The sequence below is a fragment of the Oreochromis aureus genome, linkage group 12 (genome assembly GCF_013358895.1).
Source record: "Oreochromis aureus strain Israel breed Guangdong linkage group 12, ZZ_aureus, whole genome shotgun sequence".
In the NCBI taxonomy this organism is placed as follows: domain Eukaryota; kingdom Metazoa; phylum Chordata; class Actinopteri; order Cichliformes; family Cichlidae; genus Oreochromis; species Oreochromis aureus.
Window position 1 is genome coordinate 31,253,720 of NC_052953.1, and position 22,320 is coordinate 31,276,039.

Below are 22,320 nucleotides of genomic sequence, written 5' to 3' on the forward strand. Positions count from 1 at the left end.
GTCTTGGTCTCAACACTGAAGCATTAAGGGTTCCTTTCACTGCCACTAAGCCCATCTTCCGAAAAACAACCACACACCATAAAACCCCTTCCACCAAATTTTACACCAAACTGCCAAACCCAGACTTTCATCAAAGTGCCAAATGAGAACACGTCTCAACTGCTCTAGAGTCCACACCACAGCATTCAACGTTTTGCATTGCACTTGGTCATGTAAGGTTTGGAGGCAGCTGCTTGGCCATGGAAACCCATTGCATGAAGCTTTCTACACACTGTTCTTGAGCTAATCAGAGGGCCACATTTACTTTGGAGGCCTGTAGTGTCTGACTCTTCAGAAAAGCAGTGACCTCTGTGCAATATGTGCTTTAACATCCGCTAAAGTGTTTGGAACACCTGAATTCAGTTTGGATGGGTGAGTGAATACTTTAGGAAATATAGTGTGGTTCTTGCCCCATCCTGTGTTCCACAAAAACAACAGTGAAGCTTCACTCTGACTTGCACAGCCTTTCCTGGTGTCAGCAGAAGAAGGCACATGCTTCATGTGTTCGGCAGTCCCAGCTGTAGAAAGAGGCTCACAGTTGCATCTGATCTCAGTGTACTCAGCTGCACCACAGACTCTCAAACCTCACAAAAGGAGGAGCCCTGTGTGTGTTTGAGATTGTTTGTGTGTGGGTAGGGTTTACAGAGCTTTTCAGCAGTAGACCACTGTTCACCCACCTGTTTGGGGTTATATATTTGTTTAGGCTTACCGAGCCTCCTTTTAAACCATTGTAAAACACCAAAAAAATATGCATTAAATATTGCTTTTCCCACTGTGGCATTCATTTTGGGCTTTTGTTTTTATTTTTTGGTGGAGTATAAATGTAAATGAAAGCTTTGCGGTCAATTTACTACAATTTTACAATTTAACTGTGAAAAGATGAGCAGCCTGTGTACCGTGCTTTATTTCTGACTCAAAGCCCACATCGTTATCATGTGTGTGAAAATAAATAAGCAATTTTCAAGAAGAAAATGCTAAAAGCACAGCAGCCTGTCTACCTACAAAGTGGATATTTAAATTTGAGAGAGATCCAGTTAAGTTCCAGCAGCTGGGCTTCAGAGCAGCCAACAGCAGATGGGGCCCTGCAGAGTTAAGGGAGTCCAGCAGGAACGCTGTTAAAAAAAATAAAATGAAAATGAATAATAAATAATAATAATAATAATAATAATAATAATAATAATAATAATAATGATCTCAAAACAAAGTGATTAATGTAAGTTATTTTTTCCTAGGCTACAAACAAGTGTTTGCTTTGTAAAATAAACTTTGTTTTAATATCAACCCTATTTTCTCTGTTGACGTTAGAGAGTCACGTGGTATCTCTCTTTCATTTCAATTGGCCAATTCATATTAAACGAGTTCCGGCCGCTTTCAAAGTGCTTGAAAATACGGAAGTTAGTTCTATAGGCCTCTACACTTTGTCAGTTGTTACCAATATTTTTTTTATAATATTTTTTTACTAAGTCATTTTTATTCGTATTTTACATTTCCCGGCAATATACTTAAAAAATTAAAAATATTTAACTGCAGTCACGAACGTTGCTGACAATTTCGCGGAGGGATTCATACGCGGTCTCTGGCTCTGGTGTGGAGGGGGATTTGAATCGCCTTCTGCTCTTTTTTTAAAACCTTTTTATATTGTTATAAACGTCCGTTAAGACACTTGTGGGCTTTTTATAGCATAAAAAGACCCGAGTGTTCTTTTATATATATTTTAACGAGAGACAGCCAAATTATCTAAATCCAGAAGGTAAGTTTTTAAACTTGCTATCACTGTAGTGACACCGCCGCTGCTACTACTGTTAGCCAGCGAGTAAAGTCTTCACAAACTAGCGTTAACCAATATTCGTGTGGGTTTAATATTTTGTTGCCCGTTGCCAGTGCTAACCCAGGCAGACAGGAATATGACCGCAGCTATCAGCTGCTCCTGACCATTTCTAGTTCTTTACTGATTATACGCTGTTATTGTGGAGCGTGTGCAAATGCTTCTGAGTAAAACTTCATGTGTTTGGCTGTGTTAGCATGCCCCTGAAGGGATTTCTTTTTTTAACGGGTGAAATCCTGTTCTCAGCACTCGTCTAAAAGCACGCGTTCCATCAGAAATCATTTGTTATGGAAATGCATGTGACTGAGTCGCGTGGTTTTGTTATCCATGTTTCCTCTAGGACCGTCTACCGGTCCTTGTGGTTCTCTTGCATGTAATTTATAAGTCGTGCTTATGTTCTCATTGCAGATGGCTACAGCAGAGATCAGCACTGCCTCCTGTGAGGGTGATCAGGAGGGAGCTGCGTCGCCTCCCTCAGTAGAGGACACCCCCTCAGTTTTAAATCAAACCTCAGCGCCCCTGAATTTTTCTGAGCTCACCCCGAGTCAGTTTGGCATCTCTGTGCAGAGTTTTACCCCAGCAGCATCGTCAAACCGCAAAGGTGAGAGAGGATGGTTCGTTATTTGGCTGCAGCTGCTGTTGCTTTTAAACTGGTGGAGAGCAAGTAAAGGTGTCCAAAGCAGGTTTATATTTCTTGTATATGGACTCAATTGAGTGTTAGTCTAGCACCAAGCCTCTCTCTCTCCTGACAGATAAGTCTCGTCTAGCACAGCTGAAAGCCAGGCGGAGGTCCAGTGTTGGCGTCCGGGGCTCCCCAGAGACAAATTCTCTCATCCGCTTCATGGCACAACAGAAGATGAAGACTCCGCCGGCATCCCAAACTCCAGAGGTGAGATGCTTCTCGGGTTGCAAATCTGGCATCCCTGTCACATCCTATTAGAGTGCCAGACAGTTGTTCAGACTGCTTTGGCTTTCAGTTGGCTGGGATCAGTATTGAAACTGACATAGATTACTGGTACAGTGCACAACTGTACAACATGCTTTGTCTGTCGTCCTTTATGAGACGCACACGAGAGTTGTCACAGCCGCTGCTGCATACATACTGACGTACCTATAGAAGCACAGTTGTGGCACGATCTGATATTGTCGTGTTGGTGTTGTTCCCAGATCATCATACTAAATGTTGTTCCAGGATCAACATTGCAAGTGACCAATCAGAATGTTGTGACGTCATACTTTTGCGACTTCGGGAAAAACCGCCGTAAAACAAAAAACTGTACTTAAGCTGCGAGAAACCGCCTCTGTCCACCGATCAACCGACCCTGACCCTAACCCTAATAATCCTAACCCTAACCCTTTAATAAACGGTAAGCAGAATTGATATTGTCCTTGCAACATTGGAATTTCATAAATGCACGAATGGCTTGGTGCGCAAAAGAATAACGTCACAACAATGTGATTGGTCACTTGCAATGTTGAACCTGGAACAACACCAACACGACGATATCAGATCATCCCACAGTTGTTATTTTGCCTCTGTATATAATCACAGTTTCAGATTTGAGTGTTGGTGATTTTACCAGTGCCATCCATCCACTTTCTTTACCACTTATACAAATTCATGGTCATGGGGGTCTGGAGCCTGTCCCAGCTGTCACAGGGTAAGAGCCAGGATACACCCTGCACACTGTGGACTAACTCATGGATAACCATTCATACTGACATGCACAGAACCAGAACAAAGGGAGAACATGCAGACTCTACAGAGAGAGCCTCCCAGTTGGAAGAATCTTCTTACTCTGAGAGTTCTCAGGAGTGCATTCAGTCTTTCTGAGAATGTAGCAAACTGCTGATTTGCTGCTCATAAAGTTTGTCCTCTCTCCCTGATAAGTGTGTTCTGGTTTTTGCTTTCTGCCTCGTTCACTTGCATTGACATCTGTTTGATTACATATTGGAATTTCCAATAAACAGTTGCCAAAATCAGATTCAATTAACTCTAGGCTTTGTTAACATAAAATGGTCCTGTTAGTCTGTCAGTTATTTGCCTTGTAAGTCTCAAAGCCTGCGTAAATGGATGGGTTATGTTAAATTGTTATTAAACCACTAATGTAAACATTTAGTTTAACTAAAGCAGAAAGGTCTCTGCTTCAGTCAGCTCTAGACTGCTGCATTTTAAATCCACTGTGAGGGTGTCCAGAAGCAAAATTATGAAACCTGTGTCCTTGTCCAAAAATATGTAGACCTGACTGCATGTGAACGCTTACATCTGGCTTATGCCTACTGTTGTCTCCTGCATGAATAGCAGTGCGTTTTTTTTTTTTGTTTTTTTTTAAAGTGCTGCCAGTGCATGCCAGCCTTTGGTGTCATTTCAGCTTGTCATGCACCTCTTGATTGCCTCCTCAACTTGGGTTTCCCATTTGGAGCAGTCCCAGCAACCCTGAATTAACAGTCCAAGATGGCAGTAGTGACTGTAAACCCTATGAAAGCTGTAAAACTCTTAGTTTCATAAGATAACATCAAACAGATAGTTTCGCAAACTTGACAGAGTGATAATGAGATACATAAAGCCTTTTAAGCTTTACAGTTACTAAATATTTACTTTACAGCTTACACTTGTTCCTCTTTTATCTGTAATCTATGTTTTATTTTAATTATTGAAATTTTTAACAAATATTATCTGAGCCCCTTTAAACACACATTGTTAAACTTCGCATAAGCTTCAGTTAAAATAAATCGGTGACCTGCTGGAATACAGGCAGACAACACAGGAAGTACACAGTTGCTTATGTAGGTGTTTGTATTGTTTTTTTGTGCTGCAGTAAGCTGTTGTATGCAGTGATGATCAGCGTTTGAAGTACACTCAGAGTTAATATCGACAGTAGCTTTGTGCATCAACGTTAGCTTAATGCAGTAAATGAACAGAGCAGAACAAAAACATGACAGAGCTCCTGCTGTGAGAGTGCCGTTTGAATGACAGAATGACTTCTGGCAAAAGGTGTTAAATAAAGCAGAGTTTCATACAAGGGCTTACTGTCACAGTGAAAAGCTCCACAGCCCGCCAGATGTGAATGATTGAAACAGAAACTGTACTGCATTTGTAGTTCTACCTCCCTGTGTTGTACACTATAGAGCGTGAAAACTTCAATCTAAACACAAGTTGAGGAAATCTCTGAACTCTGATCAACAGCATGTGTCTTCATGGCAGCATCTTTCCTTATGTTTGACCTTTAAAATGTTTAAGGTAATACGGTGAGCAGTATTATTCAGTCAAAGTCATACATCACATTTATCACATTTCTTTGCTTGTGTAATAAAAATAGCAGTGTGATGGAAAACAGAGTGAATAATAAGCCCTTTTCAGAAGATATTTAAATAGCATTGCTGGTTTGAGCTGTTCAGAGACGTTTGTGTCACTGAGACATATGTAGAAAAACAAACGTTACTAATGCTTTTATTTAGGCAGTCTACGACTGTTTCAGCATCATATCATGCTGTAGAGAGTACAAGCTGCAGAAAGGGCCAGATTTACTTACTGCATCAGCTGTCTGTGCAGTGCCAAAGCTTGGGCTTTTCTGTTCTGTAGTTCTGCATATTTCTGGCCCTCATTACATTTAAATATGAAGCTTTGAAGAGAGGGGAAGAATCATTGTTCGCTATATGACGCATGCAAGCTGTGGATACGTAACAGACAGAAAACACAATTTTGAGTGTTTCGGGGCGCCTTTAATATGACTATACTGAAAACTGCAGAGAGCACAAAAGCTGCTTTTGTTTGTTATGCGTTTGTTTTGGTTTTTAACTCTCTCTCATGCCTTATCTGTTACATAAGATAGTGGCATAAGATAGGTGCATCAAAATACCACTATTTGACTTGGACCTGAAGCATGTTAGAAGAAGGTGTGACTCTTCACATCTCACTGAATGTAACTCAGCTGCTTGAGATCCATGTTCCTTTGGGTTTTTTGGTTTTTTTTAATGATTATCTACTGCCAGACACAGTATGCAGAAACAACAAACAAAAGCCTCGCACTGGATATTACTGTTCATAACTATCAGGAATGCATTATAGCTGCAGACCTGTTGAGCATCAAGTCATGTCAGTAATGCCGCAGAACAAAACTGAGACAATGTTAGAGGAGGCAGAGTATTTGTGTCACTAACATAGTTCATGTGTATTCAGCTAGCTTGGCAGAACATCTGAAAACTTGTTGTTTTGGTCCTTTTTACACTGTTGGGATTGTAGCTAATTGAAGATGGATTACACAAATATTGATTCTGTTGGTGGTTATACAGTCAATCAAATAAACACACACTAAGGTGATTTCCGCTTGTCCTTGGTTATGGGACAGTGTGTGATCTGTGTGCATTTCTTGGGGATAAAGTTTAGTTTCAGAGCAATATGTTAGTGAGGCTGATGAATTACAGATGAATGGCATCACTGAAAATAAATATGTTCACTATTAATTTAAATTATTTTCTGCAGCTTTCCTCGGGCATTAGTCTCTCTCTTTGTGTATTTTATATTGTTTATCCTTCTCCACGACCTGTTGCTCCTGACTGAAGTAGGCAGCGTTTGATTGGTCCATTTTATGCCCCCCCAAAAAAACCCATTAGATGCCTGCAAAGCAGAAAGCCTGGGTTAAAAAGGAAAGTTAATAGGTGCCGTTATGATACTGATTATCTCTGTATCATAACATATTGGGGTTCTAGGTTTTGTCGAGCTGCCTAATGCATTGAAATCCCGACTATGGCAAGCTCACTTTGTTGTATGCACTTCTGTGTTTTCTAAACTCCTTTTAACATCCACTGACACGTCTACAAAACAAGGACTTTTCTCCGTCGTGGATCATTCTCAGCATGATCTGAACCACAGTCTGCCATGTCTCAGCTTTTTGGAGCATTTTTCATTTTAGTCGACAGCAGACACCCTCCGAGTGTGACTTGTTCATGTTTAGTTACATTTGTTTCCGTTTGGTTACAAAAATGTTGCTTGTCAACAACACAGCTGTAGATCAGCCTGTAACTCTAATTATTAAAAGCTGAGAAATACACAAAGGGTTTTGAATAATGCACATTTATATGGAAAAGGCTTTTAACTACAAAACTTCTGTCTCAGCTCACCTGTCTTTAAGTCAGCTTTTAAGAAATGTTCATAAATGCAGTAAATGACAAATTAAATGAAAAACGGGCACAGAGTGTCTTAGTAATGTTGGTGGGCCTCCAAAAGAGCTTCAGTCCACATTGGCATTGATTGTACAAGTGTTCATCAAACCATTCAGTGACCCTTTATCCCCTGTGGATGGAGGCACTATCGGTGTAAAAAAAGACCACTCTCAGAATAGAAATGTTTCATCATCACGCTGAACAACTTTGTATTGATTTGCATTGATCTTTCCTCTGAGGGCAGCAATGGACTCAAACTATGTCAACAAAATACCCCCTACAGGATAACATCTCACTGTTCAGGGTTCAGGGCTTCCCTTTAATTTATCACACCTCTGGTAACTAAATGAAATTGTCCACAGTTTTCCAAACAAGTGTAAAGTATTTGAAGAGGTTTCTTTTAGAGCTGTGATTTCCCAAGCGTGCATGTGGTTCATTTGTTTTATGTGAAATTCCGTGCACCAAATTTCACATAAAGCAAGTTATTCTGTTACTGTTGCGTTAATGGTTTACTTAACTTTTACATTTGGATGTAGCTTATTTGCTCGTTTGTGCATCGCTTTGTAGCTGATGGTTAGTCAATAATCGGCATTAAAGGCTCCAGTTGCCTAGGTAACGCTCCAAATTATTTACCACCCTCTCATATGTTGGTTAATGGTATCATTCGCTCTCATTGGGAGGCACTTTAATTGATCGCTTCAAAATGCTGAAGGTTTAACTTGCGGCCCACTCACTTTACATCGCCAGCAGTTCTTTCACCGACCACTGCTTACAGTTTCACGTTCAGTGGTCTCTAGTTGCACCGTTGCTGTTGTGGATGCCCCTACATTGTGACTTTCCTGTTGAGATGATGTTCGGTGAAATAAACCCTAACACTTGTGGATTGTGTAGATAAAAAGCTGTGTGTGATAGATGTGCTGCCACTCTGTAATATCACTTTTGTAATTTCAGAAGTCTCTGGCCTGTCAATGCGCATCACTGAGCAGATATGTTTATTTTGCCGTCTCAACTCTCAGCTTGTCAGAAGTAGCCCCTTCCTTCCCCGGGTCGCCTCCACGCTGAGGCAGAAGATGGCTTCCTTCCAGAGCCTGATGGATGTGGAGGAGAATGATGCCTGTGATCCGGTGCCAGCGCAGGACAGCAACACTGGAGGATGCATCAAGACAAGAGATTATCTGTCTGGTGAGGCTGCCTCATTGCCACAGGATTAATAGTTTCATTTTTCAAAGAGGATCCATGCCAGAAGGATTTCTTTATGATGTCTGGAGGCATCGTTCATAAAGCAGTGGATTAATGCGCTGCACCGTATAAGCCTGACTGTGACAACATCTTACAGCAGGGATCTCTTCTGAGCTTGGTCATCTTCTTAAATGGGCCCAGTTTCTAAGCTGTTTGTTACTGAAGTGAGACTTTATCTCTATTCCTCTGATCAAAGGTTGTTTTTTTTCCCTTTTTTGTACCCCAAGCTGTGTTTTTATCATATATTATTTGAAATGTGATATTTTCTTTTCATTTAACTTAGATATCCCCAAGTCCCATTTGTTTTTCTGTGTTTATGTAATATGCCTTTTTGATTGATGATTTTAATTTTTTTTTTTCACTCTCAGATGGGAACAGCCATGGTGGAGGGAAGGAGAACAACCCTCCAATGACGCCTACACCCAGCAAGAGGAGGCGCACCAGCAGCCCCCCTGAAGGCTGCAGTGTGGAGATTAGAGAGGCCAGCGCGCCTACCCTCTCCTCCACTTTGATGGAGCAGGAGGTACACCGACTCACTCTGACTCACTCACTTAACTGACTGCTGTAAATAATTTAGCTAAAAGGTTTTTACCTCTGTGTGCCTGGCTCCCATTGAAGCTGTCGATTATTTTTAACTCCTTTATGAATGGTAGATCTCAGGGCCAAACAGGATTTTTTTTTTTTTTTTTTTTTTTTTTTTTTTTGACTACAAGCTTCCAAAAAGAGAAATAAACCAACGAGCACTTTGAAGCGAAATATGTTTGAGAAAATACTGCCGGTTAAATTTTTCTTTTTCCCCCCTCACCTGACAGCGTTAACATCCTATTCTGTAATGTACTTTACAACTTTACAAATTCCTGTTTTTGTTGTTGTAATGCAGTATAATATTATGAAAGCAGCTGGTTTTTCTGACCCATCCCGACAGGTGGATGAAGAACGGGTGATGCAGGCTGTTACACAAGGACCGGTGCCCTCCAGTGACTCGGTGGAAGAGGAACAAGCTCTGCTTAAGGCTAACTTTGACCTCAAGACCTCACCCTCTGCTGAGAACCCTCAGGTTAGGACTCAGCTACAACACAAGTTCAGGCAGAAGTTGGAAGAAATTGTTGCAGACAGACTTGTAGTGGTCGTCGTTACAGGCGGGGCCTTCTTTCTGCTCGGAATTCATCTGAGTATCACAATGATTCTTTTTAAACATGATTTAAACGCTGTAAATCAGATGTTGTCGCTAGGTGAATTAACGTGAAGTGAGCTTGTTATGGGAAATAATCGTGGCATGTTTTATTGAATGAAACTTGTGATTGCTTTTATCCTAAGGCTCAATATGACACTTCTGTTCACGAGGGCATGTTGTGAGCAGTAGTAATCAGATATGTCGCAGCTGCAGTCACGCAGATGACTGTACCACAAAACAAGATTAATGGGTTAGCGAGATATGTCAAGCTTAAAGTCAGAGTTTTCAGTGTCACCAAGACACAGAGTTGGTTGTGATACCCTTGATCTCCCACTGGGATTTTAGGTTTTGTAGAGCCAGCTAAAACAAGGAAAGTCTGAATATATCAAAATTGCTTTATAGCACACCCCTCTGGTAATAACTGGGCAGATGTTCGTAAAGAACTCGGTATACACTGGTCCATCTAACAGCCCAGGACTGTGCGGCTCATTTGGCTTTCTGAAGAAAACTGCACAACCAGCAGGCCTGCTATCGGTGGCTTGTTCTATTAACAGATGAAAGCAGGTTCTTAATGAGGTCAATTGACAAGGTATGAAAGAGTCTGGAGGTACTGTGGTGAACATTACACTGACTACAACATCATCCAGCATGACCAGTTTGGCAGTGGGCCAGTGATGGTCTGTAAGTGTTTAGAATGAAAGTGAAATCCTCAGGCTTTATGAGTCAGTCGCTACAGAACTCCAAACTTCATGTGGGAGGCCTTCAGATTGGCTCAAGATCAGTTCATAGAGAGCTTCATGGAATAGGTTTCCATGTCTGCATTGACCCAAGTGTAAAGTTTGGAGGGGGGGGTTATCGTGTGGGGCTGTTTTTCAGGAGCTGAGCTCAGCAGCTTACTTCCAGTTAAACTCTTAATGCTTCAGTATACCAAGACATTTTGGACAATTTCATGCTGTGTGAACAGTTTGGGCGTGTCCTGTTCCTGTTCCAACTTGACTGTGCACCAGCACAAAGACACGACATGGATAAGTGAGTTTGGTGTGGAAGAACTTGGCTGGCCTGCACAGAACCTAACCTAACCTAACCTTAACTTGACAGAACACCTTTGGGGTGAATTAAGCCGAGGCTGTGAGCCAGACCTTCAGTGTTTGACGTGCTTCTGGGAGAATGGTCAAAATTCCCATAAACACACTCGTAAACCTTGTGAAACGCCTTCCCAGAAGAGTCGAAGCTGTTATAGCTGCAAAAGGTTGACCAATGTCAAATTATGTCCTATGGATTAGGAATGGGATATTACTTAAGTTCATATGCATATCAAGGCAGACTAATGAATACTTTTGGCAATATAGTATGTGCCAGTATTTCAGCTTAAATATTTTGATCTTATGTGTTGATGGTTGTTGTCAAACTGGGAAACAGAAAATAAGCCCTGTTTTCAGAAATGTTACTATTCTGTGGTCCTTTTCACACTCGTGCTCTCTTGTTTGTACTTTCATATAAGGTAGTACATTCTCGGTTATGCCTTCTGATCTTTTCCAAGCAATTTTTGGGGCTATTCATGATAACCGAGAAAGAAAGATATTTAAAGGATGCCTGCTGTGAGCTGATTAGATGAAATGATTATGGTTGTTCCGTGCTCCATTGTCCTTCTGGATTTTATGTACAAAAATTTATGCTAGTGTTGGATAAAATGCAAATATCTGTTCTCTATGTTCTGTCCTTGTCCTTGAACTACAGAATGAAAGCTCTCATGTGTTGTCTCTTAATAGGATGAGGTCTTTGAACTCCAAAGCCTCAGCCGACCACCTCCTGATGATCCTGCAGCCGTTTCACCACCGCAGCGTTCCTCCCCCTTCCGCATCCCCTCACTCCCTTTGTTGGTGGAGATGAAGCCCACAGGTGAGCACATCTTGCTCTCTGTGGCCTTGTTAGAGTAACTGACCTTTTATCTTGGTTTAGCCTTTGAGGCTCGGTGCACAGTGGCTTGCTCCAGTGTAGCCAAAGGTTCCGCTCGGCTGAATTGGTGCATATTCAGTGAAGAACTCGATGTTCGTTTGAGTTACCGTAGTGAAGAACATCATGCATGTATTTAGCAATAAGCAGTTTAGAGCGTTGGTGAATTAATTTTTTTTTAAAAGACTGAAAAAAGCCCAATATCAGATGGTCTGATAACAGTTATGTGATGTATCTTGCTGCACCTAACACTCACTTCCATTTGTAAATACCAGATCAGAATGTACTGATTCCAAATACACAACTTTAAAAAAATGTTTTCTCATTTTGTCATCATGCACATTGTCTTTTTTTTCTTTTCCTTTTTTCAAACAGTATCTTCGACAGTCTTAGCTTCATAATAAAGAAGTAGGCAGTCTTTCGGTGTCTTAGATACAGTTACATTTACAGGTCAGGCCCCAAATCACACTTTTTCAAATACCGACACAGGCTACACACACAGGCACACACGTCTGGTTTGCTATCCTCGTGGGGACATCCCATTGCCATAATGCTTTCCCTAGCTGCTTAGCCTAACCCTAACATCAGAAAATGAATGCCTAACCCTTACCCTGAACCTAACAATAACCTAATTGTAACCCTGACACTAAAGTGTGAAAAATGCCCCCAACCCTGTGGGGACCTGGATTTTGGTCCCCAGGAGGGCTGTTGGTCCCCACCAGTATTGTAAATTTCAGATTTTGGTCCCCACCAAGATAGTAAGAACACACACACACACACACACACACACACACACACACTCTCTCTATTTGTGGGCTGGATTTCACAGTGGCTGTGCTTGCTTGCTGTAGGGTGTAAAGATCCTGTAAATCTGTGGGTCAGGTCATACTTCGATTTGTATTTTTTATTTATTTGAGCCACAGACTTTTTTAAAATTAATTTATTTTTATTTAGAGAAGCCGAATAAGAACACAGGAAGAAGATATTTACTATACGAATCCTCACTTTGTGATCAGTTCTACCAGTCTGTTATGAATTTCCATTTCACCCTGTGAATAATTGTTAAGCATCTTTCATCAGACTAGCATGCTTATAACCAAACTTTCAGTGCTACATAACATAAGCAACATAAGCGCATGGCTAATGAATGGATTACATCGATGTCACACTAAAACAGGACTGGGTTATGAGACTACAGACATCATGAGGATTAACTAATAGGTCTCGCTTTCTGAATTGTTATATCTAAATCATGCTGGTAGTCTAGTTCACTTCCCATGATACTGCACCACTTCAGGAACCTTTCTTTAGTTAAACATGAGCAACGTGCAGATTGTCATGTGGATAAACAAATTTTCAGCCCTACAAATATACAAACTATGCTGGTCTGACTTTTTTCCTCTATCAAAAAACTTAATTCAGTGTTTATTCACATTTCAGATGATATTTAGACAAAACAAGGCTAATCTATAATATCTCAAAGTCTCTCTTGGTGTTTATTATACAATGACTCCTGGAGAAAATAAAGTACATTTTTGTGCATTGTATGAATTTTCTATCTTGCAGGAGAGGAAGAGTCTAACGGGACGCCCACAACGATGACGAAGAAGAAGAAACGTGTGCGTTTCGGAGGTCCCCTCTCTCCTGAGTTTTTTGATAAGAACCTGCCTCCGAGCACCCCGTTACAAAAGGGAGGCACGCCGGCCCGACCACAAACTCCCGGTGGGAGCTTACATCTTCGTTCAGTGCTGAAGACGCCGCAGAGGAGTGAATCCAAGACACCAGAATGTCGGGCCGACTTCAGCAGCCCGACTGCGTTTGGTGCTTCTCCTACACTCACAATGCCTCGCAAGTCCAGAATGCACTCTGAGGGAGATGAAGAGGATGGAAAGGTAGATGAGATTAAACTGTGATGGCAGTATGATGATTACACTTTACATGTAATAAAATCTTAGTTACAAAACATTAACACTTTCCAATGACATCAGCTACAAACAGGCTTTCCACAAGATAATTTGTTTGTCTGTTTGTAACTGCCCTGTTATTTATTATTGTCTGCTACCTGCTGCTGTTAGCTGTTGTCTGTTCCCTGCAAGGCTCAGGATACGACCCACGATCTGGTCTTGATTATAAATATTAGTCATCAGTGAATAATACTGCTTTTCTATTTTCTGGTCCTAGATTGTTTTCTTTTCGGTGGAGGAGATTGGCTCTGCTGTGGCGAGTGATACAGGTTGATTACAGTTTATTGACCCTGAGAGAGATGGCCTATTGTCTCCAGTGGAATGCAATTCAGCTCTGATACGATAACAGCTTTCTTTCATTTGTTTCATTTTCAGAATGGGCGTGGGATGCCCAGCCATTGAATTTAAACAATGCCTTCTACGAGGAGTCTCTCTCTCAGCTTCTGACAGGTAAACAGCTGTCATAGCTTTTTTTTTTTTTTTTTTTTAATTGTCACTTAGCTTCCTGTCCTCATTGATCTACTTCTGTAACCGCTATTGTCTCTGGGCAAATCTGAGTACGCCAGGGTAAAAGACTTCAGAACCTGAAGTTACGGTTGTGAGGACCTGAATCACGTCAGGATTTTTATTTTGACATCATACTAAGAAATTAAGCCGCCCTCTGCCGCTCTATTTATAAAAAAAGATTAAAACAATCAGAGAAATCAGAATGAGAAACATCCTTAAACCTCCTCCTGTTGGTTTAAAAGCTGCACGGTTCCTTTTGTCAGCTGAACTGTATTAATTCGTGTGAATCATTTTTCCACGCTAATCAGCAGAGTTGTTATTATCAGTTATTGCTAAATTCTCAAACAGAAGTCTTCAGCTGTAATACTGTAGGTTTTCCCCCAGAGTCTGACACCAACCCCAGCACAACCTCCCAGATGGATGTCCAGTCTGAGCCCGACTCCCTGCCAGAGAAGGAGAAGCAACCAGACGCTGGAGTTGGAGGTCCAACTGCAGCCCGATCCAGCAACAGAAGGAGAAAGGTCTGCCACGGTTACGATTTTTTTTTCTTCAAATTCTTGGATACATCTATGTGAGCTCATGGGAATGTTAAAAAAAAAAAAAAAAAAACTCTACCAAAATAATTTATTACCATCCTCTACAGAATTTTATTCTGTGTAATTTTCTCTTGCAGCCAGCACCAAAACAAGAACTTGGAAGTGAACCTCGAGCTTGCTCCAGCAGCCGAAAGAGGAAGGTATGCTATTCCCATAAACTGCATGATTCACTTGTACAAATGTCCATTTAGAAGCAAAGATGGCCTTTTTTTTCTTAATCATTTGGAGGTCATAACATGTTCCAATCTAATCTACTGTTTAATTCTGCTGGATGTGAGCTTAAGCACATCTAAGGACTTGTACTGTGTGTGTGTGTGTGTGTGTGTGTGTGTGTGTGTGTGTGTGTGTGTGTGTGTGTGTGTGTGTGTGTGTGTGTGTGTGTGTGTGTGTGTGTGTGTGTGTGTCTCAGAGTCTATATAATATATCCTGGGGTAAACTTTTCTGTTCCCCCAGCTGCCAGAAGAGAGTGAACCTGTGAAGAGGTCGGCACGGTCTGCTGCCAAGTTGGCCTCTGGGAAGATGAAGGTGAGTTGGATGAGTGTGCTTGTCTGATTACTCTTTCCATCACTTCACTGAGGGCTTTGCAGAATTGTCTTTTTACAAGCTGTCATGTAGATGATGGCTACACAATCTGATTATGACTTAAGGTCATAGTGAGTATGTATTCATGTTAATATGGCCCATATTGAACAGCAAATAGCACATCTGTGATGTCATGTACAGTGGTAATGCTGATCCTTATTCATAAAGTTGTGCATGACTGGAGAGTCAACACTGCTGTCACAGATAATTACGTAAAGAAGTTTGATGAGACAAAGAGAGAGTGTTTGTGCTTTATATCGTAGTGGTGAGGTGTATATTTTGGTACAGAACCACAGGAGGCTATATTACTGTTTGATCTGACTATGCAATTTCCACACCATGAGGGTACTTTAATAATGGGTTCTACGAGGACCTTTTATAGCATATTGTTAGGTTTGGATTTTGAAGCTACCAGCAAAGTAACTTCCGCTAAGTGAAATATTTCTGCTGATTAATAGAAGTGGAATACCATGAAACCATATGGATCCATTTATGTAGTATTCAGCTACACACAGTGAAGGCTTTTGCTTATGCAGCCTACACAGACATGCTTGTATACAGTCGTCCAAAAAGAAGTGTATACTGGTGGGAATGACACAACCAATCAAATCCAGATTGGTTGAAAAGTGGGCACGAACAACACTTTTTATGTTATGCTGTCTTCCAGTTACCTCGGGAGTGGGATGTTAGAATTCCAAGTTGGTGTGTACCAATAGGAAAATCGGAAAAGCGTGAAAAAATAGGATTTGTTTTGCTTTTTCATGGATGGACTCTTATCCATGAATCCAAGATACTGCCGCCCTCTTGGATCGTTAACTCTGGGTTGGTGGGATTGTTCCAGATGAAAATTCTGACTAGGAAACTTGTGTGCTATGTCATCCTAATCCTGTGTTGTTATCATTGGTAAACTGATAAGCTCTTATCACTTTTTCACCGTCCGGGTTGTTGAACTGTTACATTAAGATTAATGTTATTGGGTTTATATTTCTTATTTCACTATTGAACTGAAAACCTACTGAACCATGACCTCGCATCTGAGATATGTATCAAGAGTGACTTTTGTGTACTATTGGGGATGGACCGGATGAATAGACAGATCATAACCTTTTTAGTCTTTCAATCATAGAAACATTTGGCGATGATCTGTATTTTTGTTGTCAAGAGATCCTGTTTTAAAACAAAACAAAAAAACCCCCAACACAATAGTTGATCCATCCAGGTTTTTACCCACTCAACTGTAAAACGAAACGATGGTGAGTGTACTGTCCCCAGGCAGCATAGACGCACAAGTTTGTGACTGCAATAATTTATGAATGAGGTGACATAGGAGTTTCACATTTGGGACAGGTTTGATTCCTGGTAACCTTGACCTCAAGGTTAGAACTTTCTGAAAATCTTGTGAATGCGATAACTGAAAGGAGGCAACATAAGATTTTGAGGTTGGTACTATTGACTAGTTTCACACTTAGCAAGGCTCGCAAAATTTCAAAATCTCTGGTAGCCCTTCAGGCAGGCACTCTTCAGTTTTTGGTAGCCCAAAATAAATTTAAGTAGCCCGAATAAAAAAGAGAGCAATTTTTTAATGTTTTGTTTCCTTTACAATATTATACATTAAAGTATAACATTGTAACGGAAACAAAAATTAATCAGAAAGTTGTTAAAATACAAATCACAGCACAGGTTCTAATTGAACAGAAATTTCTATGAACTTGTAAGAACTGTGTAGAACATGAATCAGTCTGTGTCAGGTCCTGAATCTGAAATTTCCACTGAAGTCACGGGTAAGAGGTAAGTGGAACCAAGATCGAGGCCATTTGCTTTTTGAAGTTTGCATAGACTGCTAAATTTGGCCAATGGTGGTTCACTCTTTGCAACACAGTACACTTTTGAAAGATTTTTCAGGACTTCTTCTTGTGCTTGGTTTATTTTTAGTATGTTTTTTCCAATTGCTGTTTGTTCTGGGAAAGATATTGCAGACTGAGCAATAATGCTTTTCTTGCGTTTCTCATGGGTTCTGATGGGGTCTTTCTTAAAATTACTGGTCCCAGTTACAAAGGCGCTTGTCGACTCAAATGAAATCAAACTCACGACACACCCGGCAGAACATTATGTTATTTAGCTCGTCATATTCCAGCCACATAAATTCTTTTGTCCATGAAACCAAAAAAGCTGAGCTTTCTTTTTGCCTCATAGTTTGATTTGTCATAACTTTTCCGTTTTGTGGTAGGCTTTTATTTGGCTGTCACTTCTTCACCCTGACCTGTCTTATTTGGCTCTGCAGAACTAAAATATATATCCTGCTGCTTTTACACGCACTCACATAACGGTCAGCGATTCTCTGCGCGATCAACCTCTCACATGTTTAAGCTTGCTGTGGGAGATTTCACTTGTCACGTTTGAATAGTAAGCTAATGAGTGATAAGACGATGTCAGAGGAATTGGTGCGCAATTAATCGTCACTCACCAATCAGTGCTGCCGCTCTCTATACACAGTTCGCGCGATCGCAAAGTGAAAGCAAAAAACAAGCACAAATTCAAACGCGATTTCAATATGTCACATATTGACAGTGGCTCATCGATGCCAATGACATAATTACTCAGCTACATTATCGAAAGAATGCAAAAGCATTGACATATATTTTCCTTCCTATGATAGCCCGACGGGCAGGGCTGAGATAGATTTTGGTAGCCTGACTAGAAAATTCGCTAGCCCCGGGACGTCTGGCTAGCGACTTTGCGAGCCCTGCTTAGCTAATCTACTAGGAGGCTGAGGGGTAGCACTGCCGGCCACCAGTAATTTCTAGCATGTCTACACCAAGCAGACCCAAACTAATTTCCACGATTATTAACGACCTAACTCATTAAACAGCTCACAAATATATACATCACTACCTTCCTTTTTTCTAAATTCAAAGAAATGTGGTGGTATTTACAACATCCATGTATTCACAGTGAGTAGGGTAGGAAGTGACAATAGGGCAGAGGACAGAAGGAAAAGGAAACACAGCACAGAATAAGATAAAATATTGCCAAAACCACTGTAATCATGTGTTTGCTGACTGGGCACGTACTGCAGGTGACTATGTGGAAGCATGTGTGTGACAGTTATTTATTTTTAAACATACATGCTCTTACTAGACTTTGTTCGATACACTTTGATTGCCTACCATCCACATGTCACTTTTCCATTTTCTTTTCCCTATTCTTCCTGTTTTCAGTACCTTTTGTTGAATGTGCATTACATTTTCATGTGTCAACACTTGACTAGTGCAAAGCATAAAAAAGGTAGGATAAGTGAAATTGGTTTAGCCCAGGGCAGGTCAAGTGAGAGGATGTACGAGCACACAGGGTCCTGATAGCTGTCTAGACTGAAGCTCACATTGCTGCAGTCCATTTACTGAGTGTGCAGTGCCCAGCTCTTCAAATAGTACATGTCCACGGGATCCATCATTTCCACACTTCCTGTTCATCGTCTGTGTAACGGGTCTAGTATTCTGGCAGCATCGTGTCAGATAGGATGCTTGAAGTAAAATATCTGAAAATAAAACTCTGAAAAACCCTTTAAACCAGCCGGTGGAACTAAAATGAGGACAGATTGAGCAACTCAGTGTCTTCTTTCTCACCTCGCATGTTTTCACAAACATATCCCAAAGAAAGTTGGCAAACAAGCCGTCATGTTGTGTCAGTTTGAAAGCCCACGTGAGGCGTTCGCCCAGTCAGATACAGCCCAGTGTTTACATGGTTGTAGGAGGATGCAGGAGAGAGAGAGAGCGAGCGAGCTCCTGTCGAACACTGAATGGCTGCAAAGTGTCCAGTCCTGGAAAGCAGGGAGAACCCACACAGGCAAAATAAAAAAAAAATGTCCCCCTTAGACACAAACTGTATCCGTACCGTAGGTTTGTTTTTTCTTCATAGATTAATGCTCCCAGTCAGGACTTATTTAAAGCTCTGTGTTCAAATCTGCCAAACAACTTCTCCAGTTACACTCTCAGGCTGTGCGATATGATGAAATATATCGGATGACGAAATTAGAACATCTATGGTTTCATATTATACGCTACAATTTTTTTTTTTTTTTTTTTTTTTTTTGCGGTGTCGCAAAATACACTGTTTATTTTTTTTCATTGTTTGGATGGTCACCATGTGGATGCAGGCACAGAGAATACCAGCATGGCCAGTGAAGATGATACAGAACCAGGTAGCTCCAAACAGAGGGACCTCTGTAGCGTGGACATGGTTTGGTTATGAAAGGTCTGACAAGGACCAGAAAAATGTATCATGAAAATTATACTCAAACCGATCCCCAGCACAGACTCAATCACACACAAACCTCTTCTACCACCTACGAGTTTACGGATGAGAAGCAAAAAAAAGAGCCATCAGGTGCTCAAAATAAACCTTAGACTCAAATGTTAGAACAGGCTTTTCTCTGCAGCACGCTGTGTAATAAATACAAAGAAAAGGGCAGCTGTTATAACTTATATCTAAAAATATATAGCTTCATGCATTGGTCAAAACACTCGACTCCAGGTACACGACACCCAGCTGAAAACACTTCACACAAGTCGAGTTGGCCGAGATTCACAGAATTTACAGAAAATGCACTTTTTTGTGATATATATCATTATCGGGATATGAGATTTTGGTCATATCGCACAGCCCTATTACACTCCATGAAATGCAGACAGAGCTGATGAAAATGAAAGTGCTGTCTGACTACGACAAGAGACTGATGAACACAAAGTGTCACCGAGGCAGAATCGTAAGAATCAGAGGACGAAGCAGATGGCGAATATTACTCCTGCAGGGTTTCAGTTTTCTATCTTAAAGGTTTTATATCCATAACACACATTTGCTGAAGAGCATGAGCGGACATTCTCCAGCAGTTTCTTTAAATTTGAGCTAAATGATAAAATATTTTCAGGGTTTTTTTTCCAATTTTATGTTTGTGTTTATAAAAGATGTTTGTGCATTAGATAATCATTGTATCATTAATGACATGCACAAGATCGAAACACTCTGCATACCATATCAGAGGTGGATACTTGCCAGCTTTAACACTTCTGCAGACTTGTCGATGCAGAATTTTCTAACACTGTAGTTTGTTGGTCCCCAGATGACCTCCAGCACAACGCGTCGATGGAACAAGGACGTAGACCGCTCGCTGTATGGCTCGCGTGAATATGCCTCCAAGAACCCCGCCCTGAGTCCCATCACCGAGAGGCTGTCCTTCATCAGTCAGTCTCCAACAGCACAGGAGACTCCTTCAATGAGCTGCAGGGGTAAAAAAAGAAAAGGGGGGGAAAGAAAAGCTGCCAGTGTGTAATTTAGCCTGTAGTTGGAGACAGTATTACTGTCTGGATGTCAAACTTTATTTTAGTCCCTAAAAAATGAGAACCTTTGGATTCAGGGGAAACCAGCAGAAACATTTTTTTCCTGAGATTTTTCTTTTGTCCTCATTTTTCTTCACAGCTCCAGATCAGGAAACCCAGCTGAATCCTGAGTTAACTAATGAAACTCAAGTGATACACGACCTCGCTGTGACAAGTGCCTCAGAAACCACTGTAGAAGATTCTGTCACATCGCCCAGCTTGAGTGAAAAAAGTGCCGCCGGGCAGGACAGCAGGCTGTTGGGGGTGAGGGTCAGAGGAAGACGACTGAAGAAAAGGAAGGTCAGTGTCACTGACAGTGACCTGACCAGAGGAGAGACAGAGCAGCAGCTCTATGAAGAGCAAACCACTACAAGCCTTGAGCTATCAACGAGAACCCCTTCTGTACATGAAGAGAGACAAGAAGACACTGTAGAGCTTTGTGCCCAGACCTCTGCAGATACTCCCTGCACAGAGTCAGAATTTCACGTGAGTGCACATGCACCTACTTCAGACTGCCTGAACAACACAGAGCCAGCACAAGGGAAAGTCAAGCGGGGCAGGAGGAGCTCCGTAAGCAACTCAGTGACAGCGGAGCAGCAGAACTACGTAAAGAAGCACCAAACCAGCTGTGACGAGGAGCTGGAAAGACAGGGAGACCGAGCAGCAAGCTCACAGGAAAACATCCAGTCAAGCTCTGATGGCCAGGAAGAGGGGGAAAGACCTCATGTGGACCTTGCTCCCTGGCAAGCTGACTTTAATTTTGAGGATGTGTTTAAACCAGTTTGCACTAGAGGGCAGCGCTCAGTGCGCCGCAGCCTGAGGAACCAGAGCAACGCTGAGAACAGCAGCAGTGCAGGGCTCGCCTGGCTGCCTCGTACCTCTCCCGAGTCCAGCAAAGAGACCCGCAGGAGGACCCGGGGCCGTCGGCTCAGTGCTGCTCTGCCCAGCCAGCCTTCACTCCCTGAGGAGACAGGAGATACCTCCTGAGATCATTTACCTAACTTAATGAACTGAGATTAAGAGGGAATAAAAAATACATTGATTACACCTCCACACACCACTGATTCCCCAAAAGAGGAGACTGATTGTTTCACACTTAACTAAAACATTGATTTTTTTTTTTCTTTTGTTTCCTTCTCTGTGAATTATTAGAGATGACCAGCAATTTGTGACGGTTTCCCTCCAGTAACTAAGCCAGTCAATATGCTGAGAGCTCAATCATCTCTGCTGACCACCTAATCAATATCGTGGCTCAGCTGGTAATCACAGTGCATCTTCAGTCTGCCTCTCCAAAGTCACTGGATCAGGCATCTCCAAGTCAATATCTGCTCCTGTGGCTGGATGAAGATGGCTGTGTTGCATTCACCATCTGTCAGCCAAAGGCAGGCGGGCTTTACACAGAGAACTTAAATGAATGTGCTCAAATAATTCTGCTTAGTTGTGATTGGTGGTTGTTGTTTTTTTTTATTTTGTTTTTTTAATGATCTAAGCAGTTGTGGTTAGTGAAATTAAAACTGTACCTTCCAAGCATCTGCGTCTAACTAAATATATTGCCTCCATGTAAAGATGGCACATTAGAACAAACTGTTCATTTAAAAGGATGCTTTAGATCTATTTAGAGCAAATTTATCCAGATAATAAAGCAGCCGCTTGTCTCCACAAACATGACGTTCCAGCTGTGTGTGGTCACTCGAGTTCAAGTGCAGCAGCTTTCCCTTTAGCATAAACCGTCCTGTTCTGTATTTTAAACATGGCCAAATGCCTGAAAGTAAATTGACCTCTAACCTCCACCCAAGTTCCAGTGGTTATAGATTTTCAAAATCTGTTGCTCAGTACCGGCTCCATCCATCTGTCACAGAGGGCAGTAACAAATTGAGTTTCAGATTCAGTTCACATAGGAAAATTG

The 22,320-nt window shown here is 41.4% G+C and overlaps 1 protein-coding gene across 1 annotated transcript; it reads left to right on the forward strand.

The window, feature by feature from the left end:
- The first annotated feature begins 1,427 nt into the window (after positions 1-1,427).
- Positions 1,428-21,942, forward strand: cdca2 (cell division cycle associated 2). Its single transcript, XM_031746191.2, has 15 exons — positions 1,428-1,789; positions 2,273-2,465; positions 2,617-2,753; positions 8,044-8,209; positions 8,635-8,789; positions 9,192-9,323; positions 11,210-11,339; positions 12,960-13,285; positions 13,575-13,626; positions 13,733-13,807; positions 14,249-14,385; positions 14,538-14,600; positions 14,914-14,985; positions 20,159-20,324; positions 20,515-21,942. Exons 2-15 carry the CDS (start codon positions 2,273-2,275, stop codon positions 21,399-21,401), a joined length of 2,691 nt encoding a protein of 896 aa, XP_031602051.1. The 5' UTR covers positions 1,428-1,789; the 3' UTR covers positions 21,402-21,942.
- Positions 21,943-22,320: the final 378 nt, after the last annotated feature.